We start from the raw sequence: 21,970 nt of genomic DNA on the forward strand, positions 1-21,970 counted from the left end.
GCTGACATACAATATTATATTATTTTCAAGTGTACAACATAGTGATTTGACACTTACATACCCTACAAAGTGATCACCAGGATGATCACTTTGTACCTATCAACACTGCGCATGGCTACTGTGATATTATTTTTTAGGTGCTACCTGAATTTTATCTCAGAAATATTAGATGAGTAAGGAGCACCGGGAGGGGGGGGGACTCGTAACAAAAGGGATACATAACATGTGTGGTCATTACATGAACCATTGCAATTTAATGTCCTCATCAGCAAAATGTTGGACTGTTTTGAAATTAATAAAATTAGTGAAAGGCAGACTACAAAATGATATGTAAGTTATGTGGAACCTATAATAATGCAATCTAGGGGAAGATTAAAAGGCAAAGTGTAAGGGCTGCTAGATTAGAGAAGTAAAACTGTAGAGGCCAAATCTGTTTGAAATAAAATATATTAATGCTTACAACGTTTTCTAATTGGGAATACTCTGAAAGAGAAATACTCTCATCTTGGCTGTTTACTGGAAACTGTCATTAATGTTCTTTCTTTTTTTTATGGAAGCCATACATTTTCATTGTAATTCATTCCAACAGAACCACCAGGAGGTGTAAAATAGGAAAACCCCCGTTCGTGTATCTATTGCCATCCCTCCAATGCCACTCTTCATAGTCTTTGTACCTTTCCATATTCTGTGCACCTGGAAACATGTTTGCACACCTACACATACACGAATAATTTTCTTGCATAATGTGATCACACAGTTTTCACTTCGCATCTCTCTTGAACATGTTTACATGACACTGCATTTTAAGGCTGCATAGCTTTACAGTGTGTGGCTCCATCACAATTTGTTTTTGAGCAGCACCTCAACTTCAGCCTGTCCAAACTAGGGCTCCTGATCTTTCCCTTAGAGTCTGGTCCTCTTCTGGCATTCCTCATCCTGTGAATGGCACCGCCACGCATCCTCACAAATATGAAATTGTCCTGGACACTTCTGCCTGGCCAAATTCAATCCATGACTCACCCCTGCTACTCCTGACTCTTCAAAATGCCCCTACTACCCTTATCACCTCATCACCACCAGCCCAGGGAGTCAACTGTTCCACCTGGATTACGAAACCAGAAAATAGCCTTCGAGCTGGTCTGCTGCAATCTGTCCTGACCCTTTCAACCCTTTCTGCAACAAAGCAGACAAAGTGCTCTGTTTGAAATGCGAATCTGATCTTGTCCTGTTTAAACCCCTCCAAAGATTTTCCACAGGATCACACTCTTTGAAGTGTTCTAGCGGGTCCTGCAAAACTTGCTCCCTCACCTCCTATCTAGCCTCCTTTCATATGGTGCTCCCCCTTCTCTCTCAGCTCCAGCCACACTAGACTTATTCCAGCACCTTCTATTTGCCCTGTCAACCTGCCCCATGGACTCTACACAGGTCTTTCTTTTCTATTAAATATACCTTTCCTCTTCACCCCTTTCCACTAAATTTTATTCATCCTTCAGCTCTGAGTACTTCCTCAGAGAAGTCTTCCTTAATCCCCCCGTCTGGCAAAATCCCCAACTGAGAAACCCTAGTAGTGTTTGTAGCCCTTACTATAATTCTAAAGACACATCTATATGTGTGGTTGGTTATTAGATTAATCTTTCTCAACACCAATAGTGTAAAATCTCCATAGTGGCTGGGACCACGTATTCCCTGGCAACTCCCACAGGGTCTCAAAACCAGTAGACATCAAAAACATAAATGAATAAAAGAATTATTACTTAGTAAAGAGGACAACTATTTTTCTAGTTTTTCATTATTACTATCAATACTACAATAAACATCCTTACACTTTTATCTTTGAGCCCTTTCACAAATATATCTGTAAGCTAAACTCCCAGAAGTAAACCAGCTACACAGAAAAAATAACATACATTTCAAATTTTGATAAGCACATGTAGCAACCTGTTCTGTTTCCACTTCTGCAGTACTGGTCTTTGATTAGAATCGACTCTATTAACTACAGAAAATGAAAGATGTTAAAGGTGCTACACTGATTAACTCTTTCATAGGAGAGAAAAGCCAATGTCATTTAACTGCTTAGTGAGGACCACCAATTTCCTGAGGAGAAAAAAAAATAAAACTACCTCAGGCTATGTTTTTCTTTTTTCTTTTTTTTTTTTTTTTTTGCATTCTGAGGTAAAAAATCAATTTTACTTCTATTGCCTATTGCCAAAGAAATTGGGAACTAAAATATTTCACTTACCTACCACAGGGAAATCAACTGTGCTCTCTTTCAAATTCTCAGTGAACCCCAAATCTCCATAATAATCAAAGGGGTGACCAGATGAAAGAGTGAAAAGCAAAAGAATGGGAAAGAATTTACACCAGAGCTGCCTAACTCCTAAACATTTTTGAAAGGAGCGGCTTTCGTTGGTCAGAAAGGAAAAAGTCTGCCTTCCATGTCACAACAGATGCCGCGCCGCGATTCCCGGGGCACAGAACGCTGCAGGTCTATTCTAAAAGTCTGATTAGTCCAAGGCCATTAGCAGAAAGTGAGACGTGCTAAAGATGAGTGCTTTTAAAGCAGCAAAGCACGTTGAAACCTTGAATGCATCCATATTGCATTCAATTCTTAGATGAACATACAAAAAATTAAAATTCTACCAAAGTGATCAAAGGAGAAAAGAGCGCTTTAGCTTCACTAACATTATTTTTCAGGGGATCCAACATTAATAATCATGCCAGCAGCTCATGCTTTGGGACGCCTTATTCATTTCTGAAATACGTTCTCAAATTTTTAGAATTTAAACACTGGGGACCACGTACTTTGCAAACCCAGGAGCAGGAGCAAGCATTGCATTCAAGGAATTGCAAGGAGCTGCCTGTGGACCAGGTGAGCCAGCGGCGACAAGCCAGCAGCTCATCTTTGAGGATTTCTCTCCCGGAAATAGAAACCGAGCCAAGGACTGCCTGTGGCATCAACAACTGGGAAGCCAGCCATCAGAAGTTGCCCTGTGCATTATTACAGTCCCACAAAAGTGCCCGACCGTTTTTATAAAAGAGAAAATAAGGAGAAACTTGTTCACCGTTAAAAATACACTACACACAGTGGCTGTATTTCTGACCTAACAATTTGGGTAGAGGATGAAAGTCCAGCGTGTGGAGGGAAGAGGCGGGAGGGAAAGAAGCAGGACAACGTGGGTTAAAGAGATAACTGGAGAATGTTCTCTTCTTTCTTCACGTCTCTCCCTGGTGGCGTCCTCAGTTTTCAAGGCTCCAGTGCACAGAAATTGTTTTTGTGGGGTCATATTTTCAAAGTTAGATATTATAATCAAAACAAACAATCAAGAGGCAGATGAAGAAGAAAAATTGGTCCCAAGTCACGTTGGAGACACTAAGACTGTTCCCCTGAGGCAGCCAGAAACCAGGCTAACCTGATAAAAGAGCACCATGTCAGAAACCACTTCGGATTGAAAGGTTTTGGTTTCTGTTGAAAATAAAGCAAAACAGTGTGAGCACTGCAAGGACATATAAAGGGTGGTGGGGAGGACTGTAGAAAAAAGAATTGCCCCACATGCATCCCTGGGTTAGAGGCTCCACCAGCTGAGGGTTGAGCTCTCCTGGCCAAGTGGCCATCAGCGCCCTGCTCCCCTTAATCCCAGGTGCCCCCAGGATCTGCGGTCACTCTGCCTGAGAAGCCTGCTCCCAGTGAGCTAGAAACCTCAGGGAAGGAATGACTCAAGGAAGCAAGTAAAGGCCAGGACACTTTGCAAGAAAAGAATAGAACAGCTTTCACAGAATTCCATGTTTGGAGCAGAACAAGAAGGGAGGGAGGAAGGTGCTACATCGACCTGTTGCAGGAGTTTTCAAGTTCTAAGAAATCAACGTGCAACACACGGGGCTATTCTTTTTAGACAGTTTATCACAAAAAAAATGTTTTCATCACAAGTATCTTTTCTTCCTACACTAAAATGTTATTGTGGACTTTGAATTAATACTCATTGCAAGAAAAGTGAATTTTCTGATATTTACAAGAACAGACTAAGTAAAAGTGTTGATTACTTTGAGGAGCAGCACTGTTAGGAAGATCTCGAGGTGAAATCCATCTCTACCTTTCATCCACTGGCACTAACTAGCTCAGCCTTCCGGAGCAAACAGAAGATGTTACGTCTACTTTTAGTCTTCAAGCCAAACGCTGGCAGACCCTGTGAGCATAGCTCCCATAACAGGGCTGCCAGACCCTCGTCATCCCCACAGACTGCTCTGGAAGTTGTCTTATTTGTCAACATCTCTCTTCAAATGTGACAGCCAGAAAGGGACACAATACTACAGATGTCATTAATTAGAGCAGGGCACTATTAATTTCTGTGACATATGGACACAATACTCGTATTAGAATGTAAATTTGATTTTTTTTGCAGCCACATTGTGCTGCTAGTTCAAATTAACCTTTTTCCTTAAAAATCACTACCATGTAAAGTTACCCCCTTCCTCACACTTCAATGTATTATAATGCATTTACTAGTATAAAATCTTTTTTTTTTTTGCATAGCATTGCAAACTATTGAATCCATGTTAACTCTAAGTTCCGCTATCTATTTATAACAGTTATCCCTTTTTAAGTCATCTGTGGATTTTAAAGCAAGCACTCCAAGAGTTTGTCAGTCATTCATAAAATTTTGAAGAAGAGAACCAAGGCAAAGGCTTGTGGTCCCTCACCAGGGACCATTCCCAGACCCAAACTCAAAATCCACGCACCTGGCAGGTGCTGCGTCAGCCAGCCTTACGCTCACAAAGCAATCCTGGTAGTCTACATTCCACGTCACAAACAGGAGTATCCTAAAGCCTTGCCAAATGTTTTGTTGAAAGCAAAGTTCGTCTACCTTTAAAAACAAAGTATAAAAAACTGCACATACTAAAATTATAGTTAGGTAAGAATATACACGCACATGCATATCAGAAAGGTAGGAGCATCAGTACAAAAGTTCTAATGCCAGACTGTGAGATCATTTTTTACTAGATACTGCCTTTGCTATAGTTACGCTGTTCAAAAATTGAAGATACTGGGAATTTTGCTTAGAGAGCATTTGGCTTGGCGGCAGTTTACATGAAACAGCTTTAAAAGCACTGAGGTTCTCCATGTAATTCCACCAACTTGAAAACCCCAACGAGAAAAAAAGTCATTTGAAAAGACTTGTTGATCTTTAGAAACACCAGCTTCTTTCTTATTTTTTAAGTTTGCATTGCTGTTTTGGGCTTAATATTTATTTCTGGAAATCAGAGGGACAGCAGACTGGATCCTAAAAGTTTAGGAAAAGACTGGGTGTTTTTACATTTGTGTTGTCTGTCTGTCTGTCACGTCCGTCTCTTTGTCTCTGCTCGTTGGAAAGAATGGAGAGATAAACAAAATCATCATGTTAATATTTCTATGAAGCTCCTGACTGCAACAAAGCTCCAGCCCAGGAAACTCTAACCAACACATAACACCCATACCATCTATTCACTGTGAGTCCCTTTAACACCAAGAATAGAATTAACAGTAGAATCTGCAATGATGTTAGAACTGAGGTAAGGGTCACTAAAGAAAAGGGGTCAGGCAGAGCAAGTGTGGTCAGTCAGGGAAAAAAGAAAAAGGAACCATGTGACTATTTTGGGAGAAAATGTGATCTATAAATACTGCACTTATTAGAATTCCAAACAATTTGATTATTTGATTGAGAATTTTGACATGTCAGGGTTTCTTCAGTGTTTGAGCATTTTGGTTAGAGCATGGTTTTCATCAGTGGAAAACCAGTGTCAGAAACTGGTTACATGTCATGTTTACCTCTTTGACGATGTCTCGCACCAGCATTTTTTATTAAAGACAAGTGAAAATTCTACTTTGTTTAGACACACAATTTGTCAGCTCTCCTAGAATTACAGCTACATATATGAGGTAAATCAACAGCTTTTAAGTTTATGGCAAACTCTTAATAATAAATGGATAAAATTATCAAATATTAAGTCCAGTTAATATTTGACCACTGAAAATTTTACTTTGCAGAGGAATAAACTTTCCCACCATTCTAAAAGTTAAGCCAACTGTATGTGGTAAATCAGCAGGTTCCTATATCCATAGCAAATAGTCATTTGATGTAGGAAAATGTCCAATTAAAAAGTCCAGTTATTATTTGACCAGTGAAAATTCCACTTTGTTTTGAAATACAATTTTCCTACCATCAGAGAAATTAAGCCAAATACATTAAGTAAATCAATAACTTCACAAATGGAAAACTGTCATAAAATAGGTAAAATGTCCAAATAGAATGTATAGTTATGATTTGACAGGTGAAAATCCCACTTTGGTTTGAAATACAACTTCCCACTAAACTAGAAGTTAAAAATATAAGTGGTAAAGCAACAGTGTCATAGATCCACAGCAAATTCTCATTAAGATGGATTAAAATGTTTAAATACAATACCCAGTTATTATTTGATAAAACAGATAATGCGCATTAGCAACTTTTTTGCCTTAAATATAATTTGGGGCAAAATGGGTAAGAAACAGTCAACATTGGGTACAAATTACCTGAGAAAATCCAAAATGCACTTATGATTCTAAATGTCAAAAATTATTTAAAAGTCTTTATTAATATTTTTGTGATTAGTTTTTAATGTTTTGTTGCTTTAGAAACACAAAAATATTACTTAAAGTACTGTCTATTACTTAAAGTATTGTGTACTTTGTTATTTTTAACATTTTGTTATAGATAAGAAAGATTACTGGAAACCACTTATTTACTGATATTTATTTTTCCTTGAAAATTCTATTTCTAAGGCAAAGTAAAAATTATTTCATATGTAGAGAAATAAACAACGCAAGGAAATACACCAAAATAATAACTATGTGTATGCTAGAATAGTGAGATCAGAAAAAATTCTCAGTTCTCTGGTTATAAATCTTCATGTACCAATGTTCACTTAAAATTTTAACTAGAAAAAGTGATTAATATTATATTATTCCCTTTTTAAAAAGTCTCTGAAAATGTAATTATTTGACAGTTAAGACTCTTTGGAAAGAAAATAATGGAGAAAATTAATTTGGCCCCATTTTTAATTGCAGAAATTACATATAGGCAACTCTCTGAAAATATATGTAGTAGTTAGGTACATATATATGTTTAGAGAAATTCTGAAAAAGTAAACTCCATAATGTTTCCTGGGACTATTTTAGAATGAAGAGGTTACAGGTGATCTTGATTTACTTTTGTATTTTTTTCTGGTTTTCTGCAGTATTTTTACCTGAATTTTGTACAATGAATAGAAATTACTTTTATTATAATAAAAATAATACTAAAGCTTTTTAAAAAATAGTGATTAACATTTTCAAATAAAAATCAGTTGTTTCAAAGTTTAAAAGTGTCAGGATAATTTTTAAACTTGAATTTCCTCTACCAGCTCTACTACTTTTTACTACCATTTTTAAGAAAAGAATACCTATTAGTTAACAACTACGTGATGTAACTTTTCTGGATTAAAATAAACCTAAGATTTCAACAATTCTGTGGCCATCCCAGCAGTACTCTAGCAAATGTAAGAAATCCTGAAATTACTCTATCTTGCAGAAAAAAGTGGACATCCTAAAAATTAAAAGGCACTAGTAAAAAGTATAATTGTGTTTTCCCCAAGTTCCTCGAAAAATATCTTTCATTGTTGAGAATCTGTATTTCATTCATTCATAGTCTAATGGTCAACATTTCATTTCTGATAAAAAAAGTAAAATCTCAGTAAATCTGCTGCAATTTTGTTTACTCCTAGAAAGGCTCGCTTTAAGTAAGATTCCTGCCACCCTGTCATCTAGAATGGGTCAAATTCTTATTTATCCTCTCCATATAAAAGAATCTGTAGCAATGATACTAAAATATGCGAATTTTAGCCTTCAAATACAAATATGTCTCATCTGTTTAAGGAAGCTTACTCGGATGTAGACAATTTGTTTTTCCATTTTAACTTATTATGCTCAGATTATCAACACATTGACTGTTTTCTTAGCGCCTAACACTCTGGGGCGCTTAAATGGAAATCTACGTTAACGCTTTTTTTTTTAAGCATCCTTCCGCATCAGTATTTTAGTTGTCTTGTAACCTATTGCAATTTTCTATAACATAAAAATATATATATTTATACGTAGGGATACGCACAAATATTTGTGGCTGAACCTCGGCAATGCGCTTCAAAGGATTAACATGAGGTTGCCGTGATTAAATGTATTCATTCTCTCTACAAGATTTATAAAAATGTAACGTTGCAGGGAGAGTTGGTCTCCGCAAAAACCTCGTAATCACCACCAAAAGGCCATGGCTGCGAGCCTCGGAAGCCCGCCAAGCACACTGGAGGCATCCACAGCTGTTTTTAATTGTTTTTGCTTTCTCGAAATAGTGCACTTGGTGGGGCAAACGGTGCCGTTTGCAGCGTCTCTGGCTCCTCAGCCGGGTTAACCCTGACCTGAATGCCTGCTTAGTTCCAGCATTTCATGATTCCGCTTCCCTGCTCCTTAAAACCAAAGAAAAACGAAAAATCCGCCGCCGAGAAATGCGCTTAGTAAGAGGCGGGGGGGTGGGGGACGCGGAATGTTTCAAATGTACATCAAATGTACATATTTCTGTTCTCTCTGGATCAGATTCAAGAAAAGAAACAAAAAGGTGTGTTTCTGTAGAGGGGTTACACAGTTTTACACCCATTTCCTAAAGGCTTACCCCTGGGCATCAAAACCCCAATAGAAGGGTAACGGGACCCCCCCCCCCTAAAAAAATAGGCAACAACCCTAGCTCTTTCCTGCAGAAATAGAGAGAGGTCCACCATCAAAGATGGAGGTGGGGGGTGGGAGTGGGGGTCACAGGGTTGGGAATGGAAATTGAAGATTACATTTCTGTGCTCTCTGGTCAGGGAGGGGCCTGCGGGGGTGCAGAGAAAAAGAAAAGGCGATGGGTCAAACCCGAGCAACGACACACGAGGCCGGAAAGTGGGTTGCGGGGGTCTTGGAAGAGGGGTACTGTGGGAACCGAGGCAGCGAGAGGGGCTGACACCCAGAAAATGCAGCTGGGTACCCAAAACCTGGGTGGGGGATGGGGAGGTGGAGGCCTGTTGGCCTCAGTACCTCCCATCGCGCGCGGGGCACTAACCTGTCAGCAAGAAGGTGCCAGTGGTCGAGGGGCTCATCCTGCGTGTCCCCCAACCCTGTCCAGTCCAAGCACAAGGGTCGCCCAGCTCCCACCGCCAGGGCAATTGCATTCTCGGCCTGGCTAGGCCGGCAGTCCTCGATTCTCCCCTCCCCTCCCTTTCTTCTTTCCTCCCAGCTTGGCAAATTCAGCATCAGCATTCTGCACCCCCTCGTTAATCCCATACTCCCTCTAGCGGCAGGCCAGTGTAGCGAGGCCATCGCCCACCCCCATCCCTCCCGCCCCCACACCCCCTCCACCCCCCTAACCGCAGAGCACGCTGGGATTTGGCACCCCCCTCCTCTGTTCTGCCTATATAAGGCTCCCAGTCCGTCCTCCAAGTACACGCGCTTCAACTTCGGTTGGTGTGTGTCGAAGAATCCTGACTGCGACCTGGGAGAAGAGCGGAGAGGGTCCACCGAACCTCGCGAAAGGTCCGCTGAGCGGGCTCGCAACCGGAGCCACTCCGGCTTGCGGAGCACCCAGCGGAGCCCACGCCTGGCACAGGTGTGGGACCCGGTCCTCCCTGTCTTCGCAGAGGAGTCCTCGCGTGGTGAGTATGCGGTGAGGACTTTTTTTTTTTTTTTTAGATCACATTCAATCCCTGTTCTTATTGGGAGCTGCAGGAGATGGAGTAGCACTCTGAATATCTCCGTGCAAACCTTGTCACGCCTTCACGGCTGTACTCCAAATCAGAGTGGGGAGACCAAGTCTTCAGGGCTTTGATTTCCAGGACTGAAGTCCAGATATGGGTTATGGACAGACATGAGCTGCGGACAGATATGAGCTGCAGACAGACATGAGCTACAGTCCAATTTGGAATTTGCTCTTCGAATGCACTACAAAGTGGTATATGCTACAAACTAATTGGTGCTTCATGCACTATAGACTGATAAGCGCTTCAGTTGCGCTACTGATGGGCGCTCCAGTGCGCTACAGACGAGTAGAACCTGCAGCAATATGAGCTGCAGACCGATCTGCGCTTTAAACGAGCTACAAAATCTGAGCTGCGGATTAGCGCTACAAAAATGAAATGATTGCACTATAACAGCGCTTCATTCCACTACCCTGCACAGGAACTGCGGAGGTACATGAGCGGTAGAAAAATTTATCCCCTCAAATGTGCTACAAAGTAATAACAGCTGCAGAGTTATCCAAGCTGCCCTGATGGACGGTACAAAGAAAAGAACCGTAGAGGGATATGAGCTGCAGAGTAAAAATTACTGTCTTCTTAGCACAGAGACCCCACCCTTTGTCTCTAACATACCTTTTTTGGAATGGCTCCCACTATGTTTTTCTGCAGGACGGTTCGCTGCATGCTGGTGGTGGTAGACAAAATGGAGCCCCAGGCAAAAATTAGTGTTTAATATTCTACCCACACCAGTCCTGCTATAACAGTGGAGTGGAGGGGTCCTAATTTGAGTATAAAGGAGAGTATCTTGATGGTAGCAGAGCAGAATGCTTTTCCTAGTTGCGCGTGATTGAAGTGGTGGTATAGTTGTAGTGGTGGCGCGAATCAGCGTCCAGCAACAGTTTGTGGGAACTGTTGGTTTGCTTGCGTGGGGTGTGTGGGGGGGGCGGTGGATTGGATCTGAAAGGATTGCTCTTGTTGCATGAAATGAATCTGGCTGTTGGAGGCTGGTGGGAGGGGTATGGAGAGGGGGGATCTTGGGAGAGGCATGCAGCCCGTCTCAGACCTGCCCCGCCCATTCTAGCATGCCTTCTCTGCAGTATCTGCTCAGAGCAGGCTTGGCGCCTCCCAGCGCCTACTTAAAGCGCGCCTCCTCGGCAGCGCGCCTCCTCGGCAGCGCGCCTCCTCGGCAGCGCGCCTCCTCGGCAGCGCGCCTTGCCGGAGCGCGCCTTCTTCGAGCGCGCCTTCTAGATCCTGGCTCCCCGGATCCTGCCTTTTTCTGAGCCCGCCTCCGCTCAGGCTGCTCACCCAGACCCCGCCTCTCTCTGAGCCCGCCTCCCCCCAGGCTGTACTGCCAGACCCCGCCTCTTTCTGAGCCTGCCTCCTCTGAGGTGGTTACCCCAGACCACGCCTGTCCAAAGCTTGGCCGCTCCCTGAGCCAGCCTCCTCTGAGTTGGCCCACAGCCCCGCCCTACAAGAGCCTCGCGCGCCTGCGCAGTGTGAGCTCCCCCCCCCATCAGTCCCGCATCTGTACCTACAGGCTTTCTTTACCTGAGACGAGCTGCACAGCCCCGACCTCCTGCGGTTTCCCCGTGCCCCGGTTTTACTTTTGTCCACGAATGTCTAATAAATACAAGAATAATAAAGAACAATTAAAAACAATAATAATTATTCCTAGAATTAGTATGCACTTTGTATAAGTGCTTTGCATATATTACATAGCATGATCCCACAATTTAAAATACCGACTGGGTTATAAAGGATGCTTAACTGAATCGCTGACGAAACTCTAAAGGCAATCCAGCTAAATGTTTTTACTACAAATGAAAAATAGAATGTTTTAAATAGTTTAACATTTAAGGTTGGTTGTGTGTGTGTGTATAACACTACTGATCCTTTATGGTGATACCTATTGGAATTCCGTGCCTTGGCGGTTACAAAATAAGGAACAACTTGAACTATTTCACAGGAGTTTTAAGTGGCTCATTGGTGCTGCTAGCTTGGCCTCTGAGCAAGGGTGAGGTGTTTATTTGTGTGCCTATGAAGCTAGATTTTTTTCCTTGGAACTCTACGGTATTAGCCCTAGCTAATTTACCTACGTATTTATTAATTGTGCCTGGCAGGCGCTCATTAAATATGTGTCAAATAACCAGAGGAAATTGTTTTATTCGGCGTTTTCCCTGGCATCTGCAGGGTTTTTTTTCTGGTTGTCTTACTCCTGGCTCTTTCCTGTAGTGCATTGCTTGCCTTATCTCTGCGATATGTAACAGAGTCTTTAAAAAAAGTATGCATGTTTACACTATAATAATGTGAGCTGTAATTATAATACAAAACAACTAAATTTAAAATACTCAAAATAATTTAAATATGGGGCAAGTGGATTATTTAATGGTACACAATTGTCATTTAACATTTTTGTAATGTAACATAACGTGGTTACATTTACAAAATATTAATTGAGAGTTTTAACTGGCGTTATTAAATGCCTTTATAAAACAAATTCATACTGTTTGGGGGCTCCCCAAAATCTGTCATACTCCACTCCACCCCCAACAAATATACAAATGTGCTTATAATAATTACAGCTTTCAGTAAGTCTCCAGGCCTCTTTTACTGGACCTTGGTACCCTGACCCCCCTCCTCTTGGAAATTCTCTATCCGCATTTTAAAGAAGTTCTAAACAGTGGTAAACACATGCGTGTTAATGAACTTGCATTTTACAAATAGTGCACATACTAAAAAAAATCTGAGCATTTGAAAATGTAAAACAATTAGAATTGCTTAATGAAGTGTCATTTCCTAATGGAATGTTTAATGTACAGTGGTTTTTAGCTACTATGGCTTTTTAGTGTGTTTGGGGAATAGAAATTTTTAGAGGTCATCCTGGTGAGTCAAAGATTAAATAAATGTATGTATTTAATTCTTAAATAGACTAACACTGAACTCTTTTCCAACAGATAAAAACGGCGTGACTTGGCTTTATGCTGGGTGTCCTTGCAGGTTTTAGAAAAGGGACCTCTTGACCCCCGCCTCCCCAGTCCAGCCTCTATTAAGGGGGCATTTAAGGATCTATAGTTCTGTAATTTCAAATCCAGTCACGATGCTCCTGTTCCCTTGATAACCTGTGTTCCAGTTGCTGTTAAAAATGTTTAACAGCACTTTTAATGGTTAAAGTACTGTGTGCTGGACATTTATCTCTTTTCAAATTTAAGAGTCCCACTCCAAAATTACATTTCCTTGAGGTGAGGACCTGAGGCCCGATATCAGTAAAGGTCAGGGGTCTCAAACTGGGGACCTTGTAGGGCAAATGAGACCCTGAATTTGTTTGTCCAGCACTGGATTAAGAAATTTTTTAAGAATTAAAAGAATTGAATGTATTTTGAGAGGGGGACATACATTCTCGTGTTGCATAGTTGTCTAAACTTAAGTCTTTTCTGTTTTATATTACTTTCCTGCCTACCAAAAGCATTTGAATTTTAAACACTTATTGATATTCTGTTTCCCTAAACAGTTCAGTGATTATTTCCTAATTTCTTGATGTGTTGTTACTTCTAACCTGTCCTTGTGTTTTGCAGATGATTAAAACAATCAGACCTGGGCCTGAATAAAGCCCGCCCCACTGACTGTGATTGACATGTAGGTGAACCTTCCTGACCTTGGTCAGGCTCTACCAGGCCTTTTCAGAAGTCTTCTGTATTTTGAAAGTATTAATGTTTGGATGACAGGAATGGCATCTGAGGCACATGACCTGTGCTTATTAGGATTTTAATGGCACAGTGACACTCTTTATTCATTACATTTAATAAATAAACACTGAATTATCTTGTGATCTTATATTCTAAGTGTCACCAATAAAGTTGTTTGTAAGGAGTTGGAATAAAACTGTCAAACTATGTTGTATTAATTGTACCTTCTAATTATTTCTTAAACTTGAATAGATTATCTTGAATGTCAATTATTCATTGTTTTTGTAGCCTAATTTATGAAAGAACTGGCCAATCAATACTTTAAGTAGAAAGTTTAAAGTATTAAGATGATATGGTAAATCTATCCCTTAAGGATCTGCTTGCTATACAGCCACTCCTTGGAGAGGTCACACCAACACCACAGAGCATAAGGAAAGTAGCCGTGGGTACAGGAACTGGGGCAAGGGAGGGTCCTGAAGGATTAGGGGTGGTTTTAGGGAGAAAGGAGGAAGGGGTATTTCTCTATAGCCAGGGACAGAGCTAAAGTTACAGGTATATTTGATTACCACCACCTTTTTAAAAAATTTCTACCCTCATATCATTTGAAATAGTAGCTATCTTCTACCTAACTTCTCTGAATAATACATATTTATCTTTTTTGTCTTATTTTATGTAAATAATTTGGTATCCATTTTTACCTTTATGGGTCAGAGAAGAACAGGCCTGCCAAGTTAAAATTGAGCAAATAGGCAGTCTGCCTGCTTTATTCATATTGTTTCTAAACTTTTGAGCACTTTCCTAGAGTTTTCCAAAAAGGAGAATTTGATGCTCATTAAAAAATTATTGAAAAGTTCAAATAAATTACTCTAAAAACATTTAGCCCTGTATTCAGGAGGTATATAGGCACTGAGGGGATTTATTGTACATGACTTATTATCACTATTCACAAAGTAGGTCTCTTCATCTCCTCTCTCTGCTACCCCCACACTACTCACCTCCAGGAGTTCAGCCTCATTCCACTGTAAGTTACAAACTTTGGGGTGGGGCTGCACTGACAAATCTTGTTTATAAAGCAGGGATTGCACACTGGTGACCTACAGGTCAAATGAGACCCTGGATTTGTTTGACCAACACAGTATTAAAATATCTTTCGGTGGGAAATACATCCCCAGGTTGCCGTAGTTGCAGCCCATCCCTGTTTCCATCCTAACCTCTTTACACATGAAGTTATTTGTCCGTTTTCTTATTAATAGCTATTAATAACAGCCAACAGTTATTCAAAACTCACTATGTGTTTTACATCCATCATTTAATTAAATTTTATTATAAGTTTGAGATGCACTATTACTGGGCTTCTTCCAGTGTCTGGCTTTGTATATAGCCCAGCTTCTCCTAGGAGATAGCAACTACTTTTTGTTGATTGCCTCCAGGATAAGGAGGAATACCGGTCTGCCCATAGTTGCTGCTCAAGGCCATTTCTGTCCCATAGAGAATTCTCTTTGGGAAATCAAATTATGGTCAGAAAAGTAATTTAGACAGTCCTATGGGTTTTGTGGCATTTTTTGTTTTGTTTTTTTTCTCCCTTATTGGTTGGAATATTATCTGTTATTCAAATAACTTCTTTGATAATAATTATCCTTTTGGCCTTATTTTGTGTAATTGATTTGGCAGCCATCTTTACCTTAAAAGCTTATTTGGCTCCCTGGATTCAAACTACTTGTTTGGACTGTCTCAGTACTCTCTTATAGTTAGTAAAGTTAAGCAGTGTACTGTTGATACAGTTAGGTATTGTTCAATCATAATGAACAGATGACTTTTGAGGAGGTAAACATTTGGACATCAAATAGAGGGCGTTTTTAATTTTTGTCTCTTTGTAGGAATTTGTTTATTCATATAAGCAAGTAAAGAGATACTTTAAGTATGAGTTTTAGTACATACTTTAAAAGTTAAAATCTTTGTATTGTGCTGCTTCGACATGTTGAATTATGCTTTTATCCTCATTTACAGAAACAAAAGGCTTTTGAAAACAAAAAGAAGAAAGGGTGGAAGAGGAGGCCAGGATCCAGGCCTCCATCCCCACAGGATTGAAGCTACACTTGGGAGGTCCCCTCCCACCCCAACTCTCACCCTGGGGCCCGACTGCCCACCACCTCCTCCTCCTCCTCCCCCCAACGACCCCACCTCCCCCCCAAACTGCTGCGAGTCAGACCAGTACATCCCCACTCTGGCTGAACGTGGGCGGGAGGATCTCTCTGAAGAGATCAACAACCTTAGAGAGAAAGTCATGAGGCAGTCCGAGGAGAACAACCACCTGCAGAACCAGGTGCAGAAGCTCACAGAGGAGAACTCAAACCTTCGCGAGCAAGTGGAGTCCACTACTCCCCAGGATGAGGAGGATGACCTCGAGCTCCATGGCGCAGCGGCTGCTGCAGCCCCACCCCCTCCCGAGGAGGAAGAGTGCCAAGAAGACCTTCCCGAGAAATTTGACGGCAACCCAGACATGCTGGCTCCTTTCATGTCCCAGTGCCAACTCTTCATGGAAAGGAGCACCAGAGATTTCTCAGCTGATCGCGTCCGTGTCTGCTTCGTGACAAGCATGATGACTGGCCGTGCTGCCCGCTGGGCATCCGCAAAGCTGGAGCGAGCTCATTACCTGATGCACAACTACCCAGCCTTCATGACCGAGATGAAGCACGTCTTTGAAGACCCCCAGAGGCGAGAGGCTGCCAAACGCAAGATCAGACGTCTGCGCCAAGGCATGGGGTCAGTCATTGACTATTCCAATGCTTTCCAGATGATTGCCCAGGACCTGGATTGGAATGAGCCAGCGCTGATTGACCAGTACCACGAGGGCCTCAGCGACCACATTCAGGCCGAGCTCTCTCGCCTCGAAGTCGCCAAGACACTGTCTGCGCTGATAGGTCAGTGCATCCACATCGAGAGAAGGCTGGCCAGGGCGGCCGCGGCCCGCAAGCCACGCTCCCCTCCGCGGGCGCTGGTGCTACCTCGCGTCTCCAACCACCACCAGGTGGACCCCACCGAGCCTGTGGGAGGTGCACGCATGCGCCTGAGCCAGGAAGAAAAAGAAAGACGCAGAAAGCTGAACCTCTGTCTCTACTGCGGAAACGGAGGTCACTACGCCGACAACTGTCCTGCCAAGGCCTCGAAGGCTTCGCCGGCGGGAAACTCCCCGGCCCCGCTGTAGAGGGACCTTCAGCGACCGGGCCGGAAATAATAAGGTCCCCACCAGATGATGCTTCATCTCACTTTCAAGTGATGCTCCAGATTCATCTTCCGGGCAGACACACCCTGTTCGTCCGGGCCATGATTGACTCTGGTGCTTCTGGCAACTTCATTGATCACGAATACGTTGCCCAGAATGCAATTCCTCTAAGAATCAAGGACTGGCCAATACTTGTGGAAGCGATTGATGGACATCCCATAGCATCGGGCCCAGTTGTCCACGAAACCCATGACCTGGTAGTCGACTTGGGAGAACACCGTGAAGTGCTGTCGTTTGATGTGACTCAGTCTCCGTTCTTCCCCGTCGTCCTGGGGGTGCGCTGGCTGAGCACACACGATCCCAACATCACCTGGAGCACTCGGTCAATTGTCTTTGATTCAGAATACTGCCGATACCACTGCCGGATGTATTCTCCAATTCCACCAGTGCTCCCACCACCAGCACAGCCGTCCTTTTACTACCCAGTTGACGGATACAGAGTTTACCAGCCAGTGAGGTATTACTATGTCCAGAATGTGTATACTCCAGTGGATGAGAATGTCTACCCAGATCACCGCCTGGTAGACCCCAGCATCGAGATGATACCTGGAGCGCACAGTATTCCCAGCGGGCATGTGTACTCGCTGTCCGAGCCTGAAATGGCAGCTCTGCGTGATTTCGTGGCCAGGCATGTGAAAGATGGGCTGATTACTCCAACAGTCGCTCCTAATGGAGCCCAGGTACTGCAAGTGAAAAGAGGATGGAAGCTGCAGGTCTCTTATGACTGCCGAGCTCCCAACAGTTTCACCATCCAGAATCAGTATCCTCGACTGTCGATTCCAAATTTGGATGACCAAGCTCACCTGGCAGCGTACACTGAGTACGTACCTCAGGTACCTGGATACCCCACGTACCCTGCGTATGGCTCCTACCCAACCTACCCGGTTGGGTTTGCCTGGTACCCAGTGGGGCGAGATGGACATGGACGTCCGCTCTATGTCCCTGTGATGATCACCTGGAATCCGCACTGGTACCGCCAGCCTCCGGTACCCCAGTACCCGCCGCCGCAGCCGCCGCCACCGCCGCCGCCGCCGCCGTCTTACAGTCCGATGTGAAAAACTGTCATGTCCTTCAGTATCTCTGCCCTCAGAATGTTCCTGTGCAGCTTCTCAGTCAGTGACGGTATGCTCAGTTGGGCTCCTCTATCTTCAGACCAGCCAGAGGTGCGGTCCTCTGAAATGGCTACAGCTCAGGGCCACCCTGGACTGGCACACATCCTAAAAGCACCAAAAGATCTCCACCATATTCTGGGAATGACAGAAATTTGACCAAAAAATTATCTCTCAGTTTTCCACCTTAACTGCCATACTGAAATTCATAATAAGTGTACTTCCCAGTGAATCTTAGAAGCCTGGATTATTATTTACAGAGAAGCTGATGCAAACAGGAGATGCTGTTTTGAGTATGGAGGGGGAGAGAAGGAGGAGGAGAACATGACTTTTCTTGCGGTTACAGTAATCATGTCTTTGGAGAACTGACTCCTTCTTAAGGAAGCCACAGTTGGTGCAGTGTGAACTGGCTTCCGTGATGTTTTTTGCTGCACCCTTAGAAACTTCACCATCTTCAAACTCCTCTTTCATGGTTCTTTTACTTCTCAAGGAGCAGCAGCCCGACCAGATCTCTCAGGAGCAGGCAAAATCCCTGCAACGGATACACCTCATGCTTGAGAAGGAGGCACCCTTTCAGATAGACTGTTGCGTGTTGAGCGTGCCCTCACATCCTGGTGTGAATCACATGTACCCAAGAACTCTGGCTTTGTCACAACACCTTCCCATCATCATGCCAGCAATGGCTTCCACAAAATGTTGGATCTGGTAACCGGAAACTGTTGGTGGTTCCAAATGTGTTAGATGTTTGTGAAACCTGTCAATCATGAAGGCTAACAAGTAGCAGATCAATCAGTGGAAGTCTTAGGAGCGTCTGCCCACATCTCTGCCTCCTTGGGCATCTGGGCATTTCATCATCAGACGCCTCACTAAACTGTAGCATCAGGATGCTGAGGGAAAGGAAATGATTTTAGCACCCACACTGTTATGCCTGGAAGGGGTGTCTCTGAAGAAGAGAAATTGGGGCACTGGATACTGTCTTGAGGATATGGACTTTTTCAGTGAGTTTCATATCCAGCTGCCAATGAATGAAAGGCCTCAGAAGGCAACTCAAAGGACTCAGACTTAAAGCAGCAGACAACACAAGTGTTGTCTTCAGTCCAGCGAGATCACCTGGTGTCTCCTGGATGCTTTGTGTTAACCCGGGACTGCCTGACTTCCTTCAACCTGGTCTCTTGCTCTTACCCTGAACTGTTTGTCTAACCTCCCTTTCTGTTTAATTCTTTACCACTGCCATTAACCCCGCTGCAGGATTTGTGTCATCCTTCCTGCCTGGTTGCTGAGACTCCGTTTTGCTGCCACGCACAAAGGAGAAAGGAGAGGAGAAAGGAGCAAGCTTCAAGGAGCTTGTGTTTCAACACACAGTCCCCAATTGCCAAAACATGGTTTAGGCAGTAGAAACCAACACGGTGTATATTTTAAATTGCCTCTCAGGAAGAGGAGCCTAACGGTGAAGTTTCATCTTTCATCCACATTATCTTTCTACATATTCACTATCATCTATTCTTATTCCTGCATGTTTAAATACTTAAATGTTTTAGCTCTAGATTAGTGATATCCTTTAATAGTGTCTTAAAGTGGTGACTGCTCAAAAATTATTTCCATTGAATTACAAAGTACTATCCAATTCTTAGTGTGTTAGGGTTAAGCTCATTAAAATTGGTAAGTGACTTAGTGTAAAATATTTCTTTACTGTGAACTTCTCTTACAAACACTGTGAATGAGAGGCTCCTCAGAACTGGAGTTTTGTATAATAGTTCATCTTGTTCATCTTCAGTCTTCTCTTTTAATACGTAAGTTCAGTTTTATCAATTAGGCCTTTGAAAGTCACGCCAAAAATATGCAAATTCAAAGAAGATACCTGATTGGCTATTTAATCCAAAACGACTTTTTTTTTTCTTTTTCAATGGAATCAGGAAATGTGTCAGTCACTCATGCGTTTTCAAGTACGTGATTATTTTTTAAATGGTGCATTTGTGCTTCTGGACTGTTTTGAAGCATCACTTCAGTTTACCTCAGATACCAATCCATCCTCCATATATTTGCATTCAAGTTGTGTTGTGTCAAACTTACAGTTGTCAATTGATCTTCAAGCTGCAGGGGGCCTAGAAAGGGGCCACTGTCTGCAGCCGCAGCATGTGCACACGGACATTTGCCATCACTGCAAGCACGTCTGGAGACGCTGGCCGGCGACAGCAGTCAGGGAGAGTGTGCTGGTCTGGGTGCACAGCCCACGGATGAAGTCCCTGACAGCGATGGCTGATTAGTAAAGCTTGTGAAAGATGTTTGGCAGTGTGCACTATGCCCTTTTGCTACGTATGCCATCTATAAATGTAGGTGTGAAGAATAAGTCGTCTCAAATTTATTGTTTTACAGCATCAGAATTTTACTAAGTTTCCTTTGCTCAATTGATTTTATTTTGTTGCTATTGATCAAATTTATGTTAATTGGATACTTAAAAATGTCTTGGCATTCCAAAAAAGATGCCTTTATTCCTAAGGAAGGAAAGAGAAAAATAATTAAATCTCTAAAGAAGGTAGAAAGGGAGCAGAATAAAAGCATAAAGGAGTTAAATCGGTCAATATCAGAACTATTAAACAGAGCCAATAGTCAACCCTTTGAAACAAATTGGCGGAATTGATTGACTTTTGGCCCAGATTGGCAGTGTTAATTTAAAAGTCAAGGAAGAAGTGGTGAGCTCCCATTTTTAGGCAAACTTGGAGAGAACTAGCTAAGGTCATCATGCTAGAATATTGAAGAAGTTTCTATACAGCTCTGAAGGGTCGATTCAGTTTGAGCAATGAGGTATTTGTATTAGGTGCTTGAAAATGAAGAATTAGTTTGAATAAATCGTGAGGTAGAAGAATATACCAGCAGGTGCACAGAATAGGAGGGGCACAGCCATACTGTGCAGTCTGGATTTCTGTTTAAGTTTGCAGGTACCTCTTAGACTCCTGAATTGATCCAGTTGTCATCCACCACAGACATCTAACATCAGATTGAATTCCCTGATTGGCAACAGAGAGTTCTGCTGGAAAAGACCTGGGCGGAAAGGAAAGACCATCTGCAGAGATGAAAAGCTGGGTGGGAACCACGCTATGGTTGTCATCCAAAGAAGGGATGCACATCTTGTGGCACTGGAAGTTCTCTGTTGCTTCAGATTGTAGAACGATATTGAATTGGTCTGTGGAAAATTGCGTTTTTTATTTCTTAATCAATAATAGGGGATATAGTAATCATAAGTAATTTTACGGGGGGGAGGGATTATTAAGTAATCTTTAGTGGGTGGGATTAGTTAAACAGCATGATTATATAGTAGATATCTCTATAAGTAGATGCATATACTTACTTGTAATCATTTACCTTGTGATTGCTACTCTTAAATTTTTAATCAACCTTGGAGGGAACTGCAGGGAGACTAACCTGTTAAGGGTAACTGGAACATGGATAAAAACCTTAGTTGAATAAAGTCAAAAGGTGACTGGATTGATCATTTAATGGAGGCTCTTTGTCCGGGGTATTAACTCTGGGGAACAAGATTGTGAGCAAAGTCTTTAGAGAGGTACAGGGTGGATAGATACTCTTTGAGAAATTGTTGCTGAAGTGACATTGATAATGATGAGTTGTGATGAATATTCATGGAAGTTCTGTGAAAATGATGAATAAGAAATGAAAATGATGAACGAGAAATGAAAATGATGACTGAGAAACGTTGCTCCCATCGGTGGCCCTCCTTTTCTCTTCTCTCTGCCCTTGTACCTTCTACCTATATCTCTGCCCTTTCCCATTATTATTGCTGTACTCTCTTTACTCTGTATGTCTCTCAAATTACTAATATTACATTGATGTTATAATAAATTCAATTAATAAAGATTTAGTGGTTAAGTGCAAATTGTGTCCTGATCATTTCAGCGTGCACCAGGATCAAGGGAACAGGGCGGGGTAGTGAACAGAGTTGGGGGAGTTGGGGTTGGAGAGTGGAGAGGTAAGGGAGTGGACAGGGTGGGAAATTGGGAGGTGGGGGAATGGATAGGGTGGCGCAGTGAACAGAATAGGGAGTGGTGGGGGGAGGGGGAAGGAATACGGAGGGA

The 21,970-nt window shown here is 42.5% G+C and overlaps 2 protein-coding genes across 5 annotated transcripts in view; one reads left to right on the plus strand and one right to left on the minus strand.

Moving 5' to 3' along the window:
• The window catches only part of SGCE (sarcoglycan epsilon), a 69,375-nt gene extending 60,051 nt beyond the window's left edge, over positions 1 to 9,324 (minus strand). For 3 of the 4 annotated variants that reach the window (XM_053655093.1, XM_037142780.2, XM_037142781.2), the window contains exon 1: positions 9,138 to 9,324. In XM_053655093.1, coding sequence (XP_053511068.1) covers positions 9,138 to 9,246 — 109 coding nt within the window. In that variant the 5' untranslated portion in view covers positions 9,247 to 9,324. The remainder of the gene's footprint in view (positions 1 to 9,137) is intronic. The other variant, XM_053655092.1, reaches the window with a different exon arrangement.
• A 180-nt stretch (positions 9,325 to 9,504) lies between these two features.
• PEG10 (paternally expressed 10) lies at positions 9,505 to 21,763 on the plus strand. Its single transcript, XM_037142782.2, is given in 3 exon segments — positions 9,505 to 9,737; positions 15,498 to 16,666; positions 16,669 to 21,763. Coding segments are annotated over 3 exon segments (2,334 nt in total). The 5' UTR covers positions 9,505 to 9,732; the 3' UTR covers positions 17,829 to 21,763.
• Positions 21,764 to 21,970: the final 207 nt, after the last annotated feature.

Source organism: Artibeus jamaicensis, unplaced genomic scaffold (assembly GCF_021234435.1).
Source record: "Artibeus jamaicensis isolate MK-2021 breed Jamaican fruit bat unplaced genomic scaffold, CSHL_Jam_final contig_923, whole genome shotgun sequence".
NCBI lineage: Eukaryota > Metazoa > Chordata > Mammalia > Chiroptera > Phyllostomidae > Artibeus > Artibeus jamaicensis.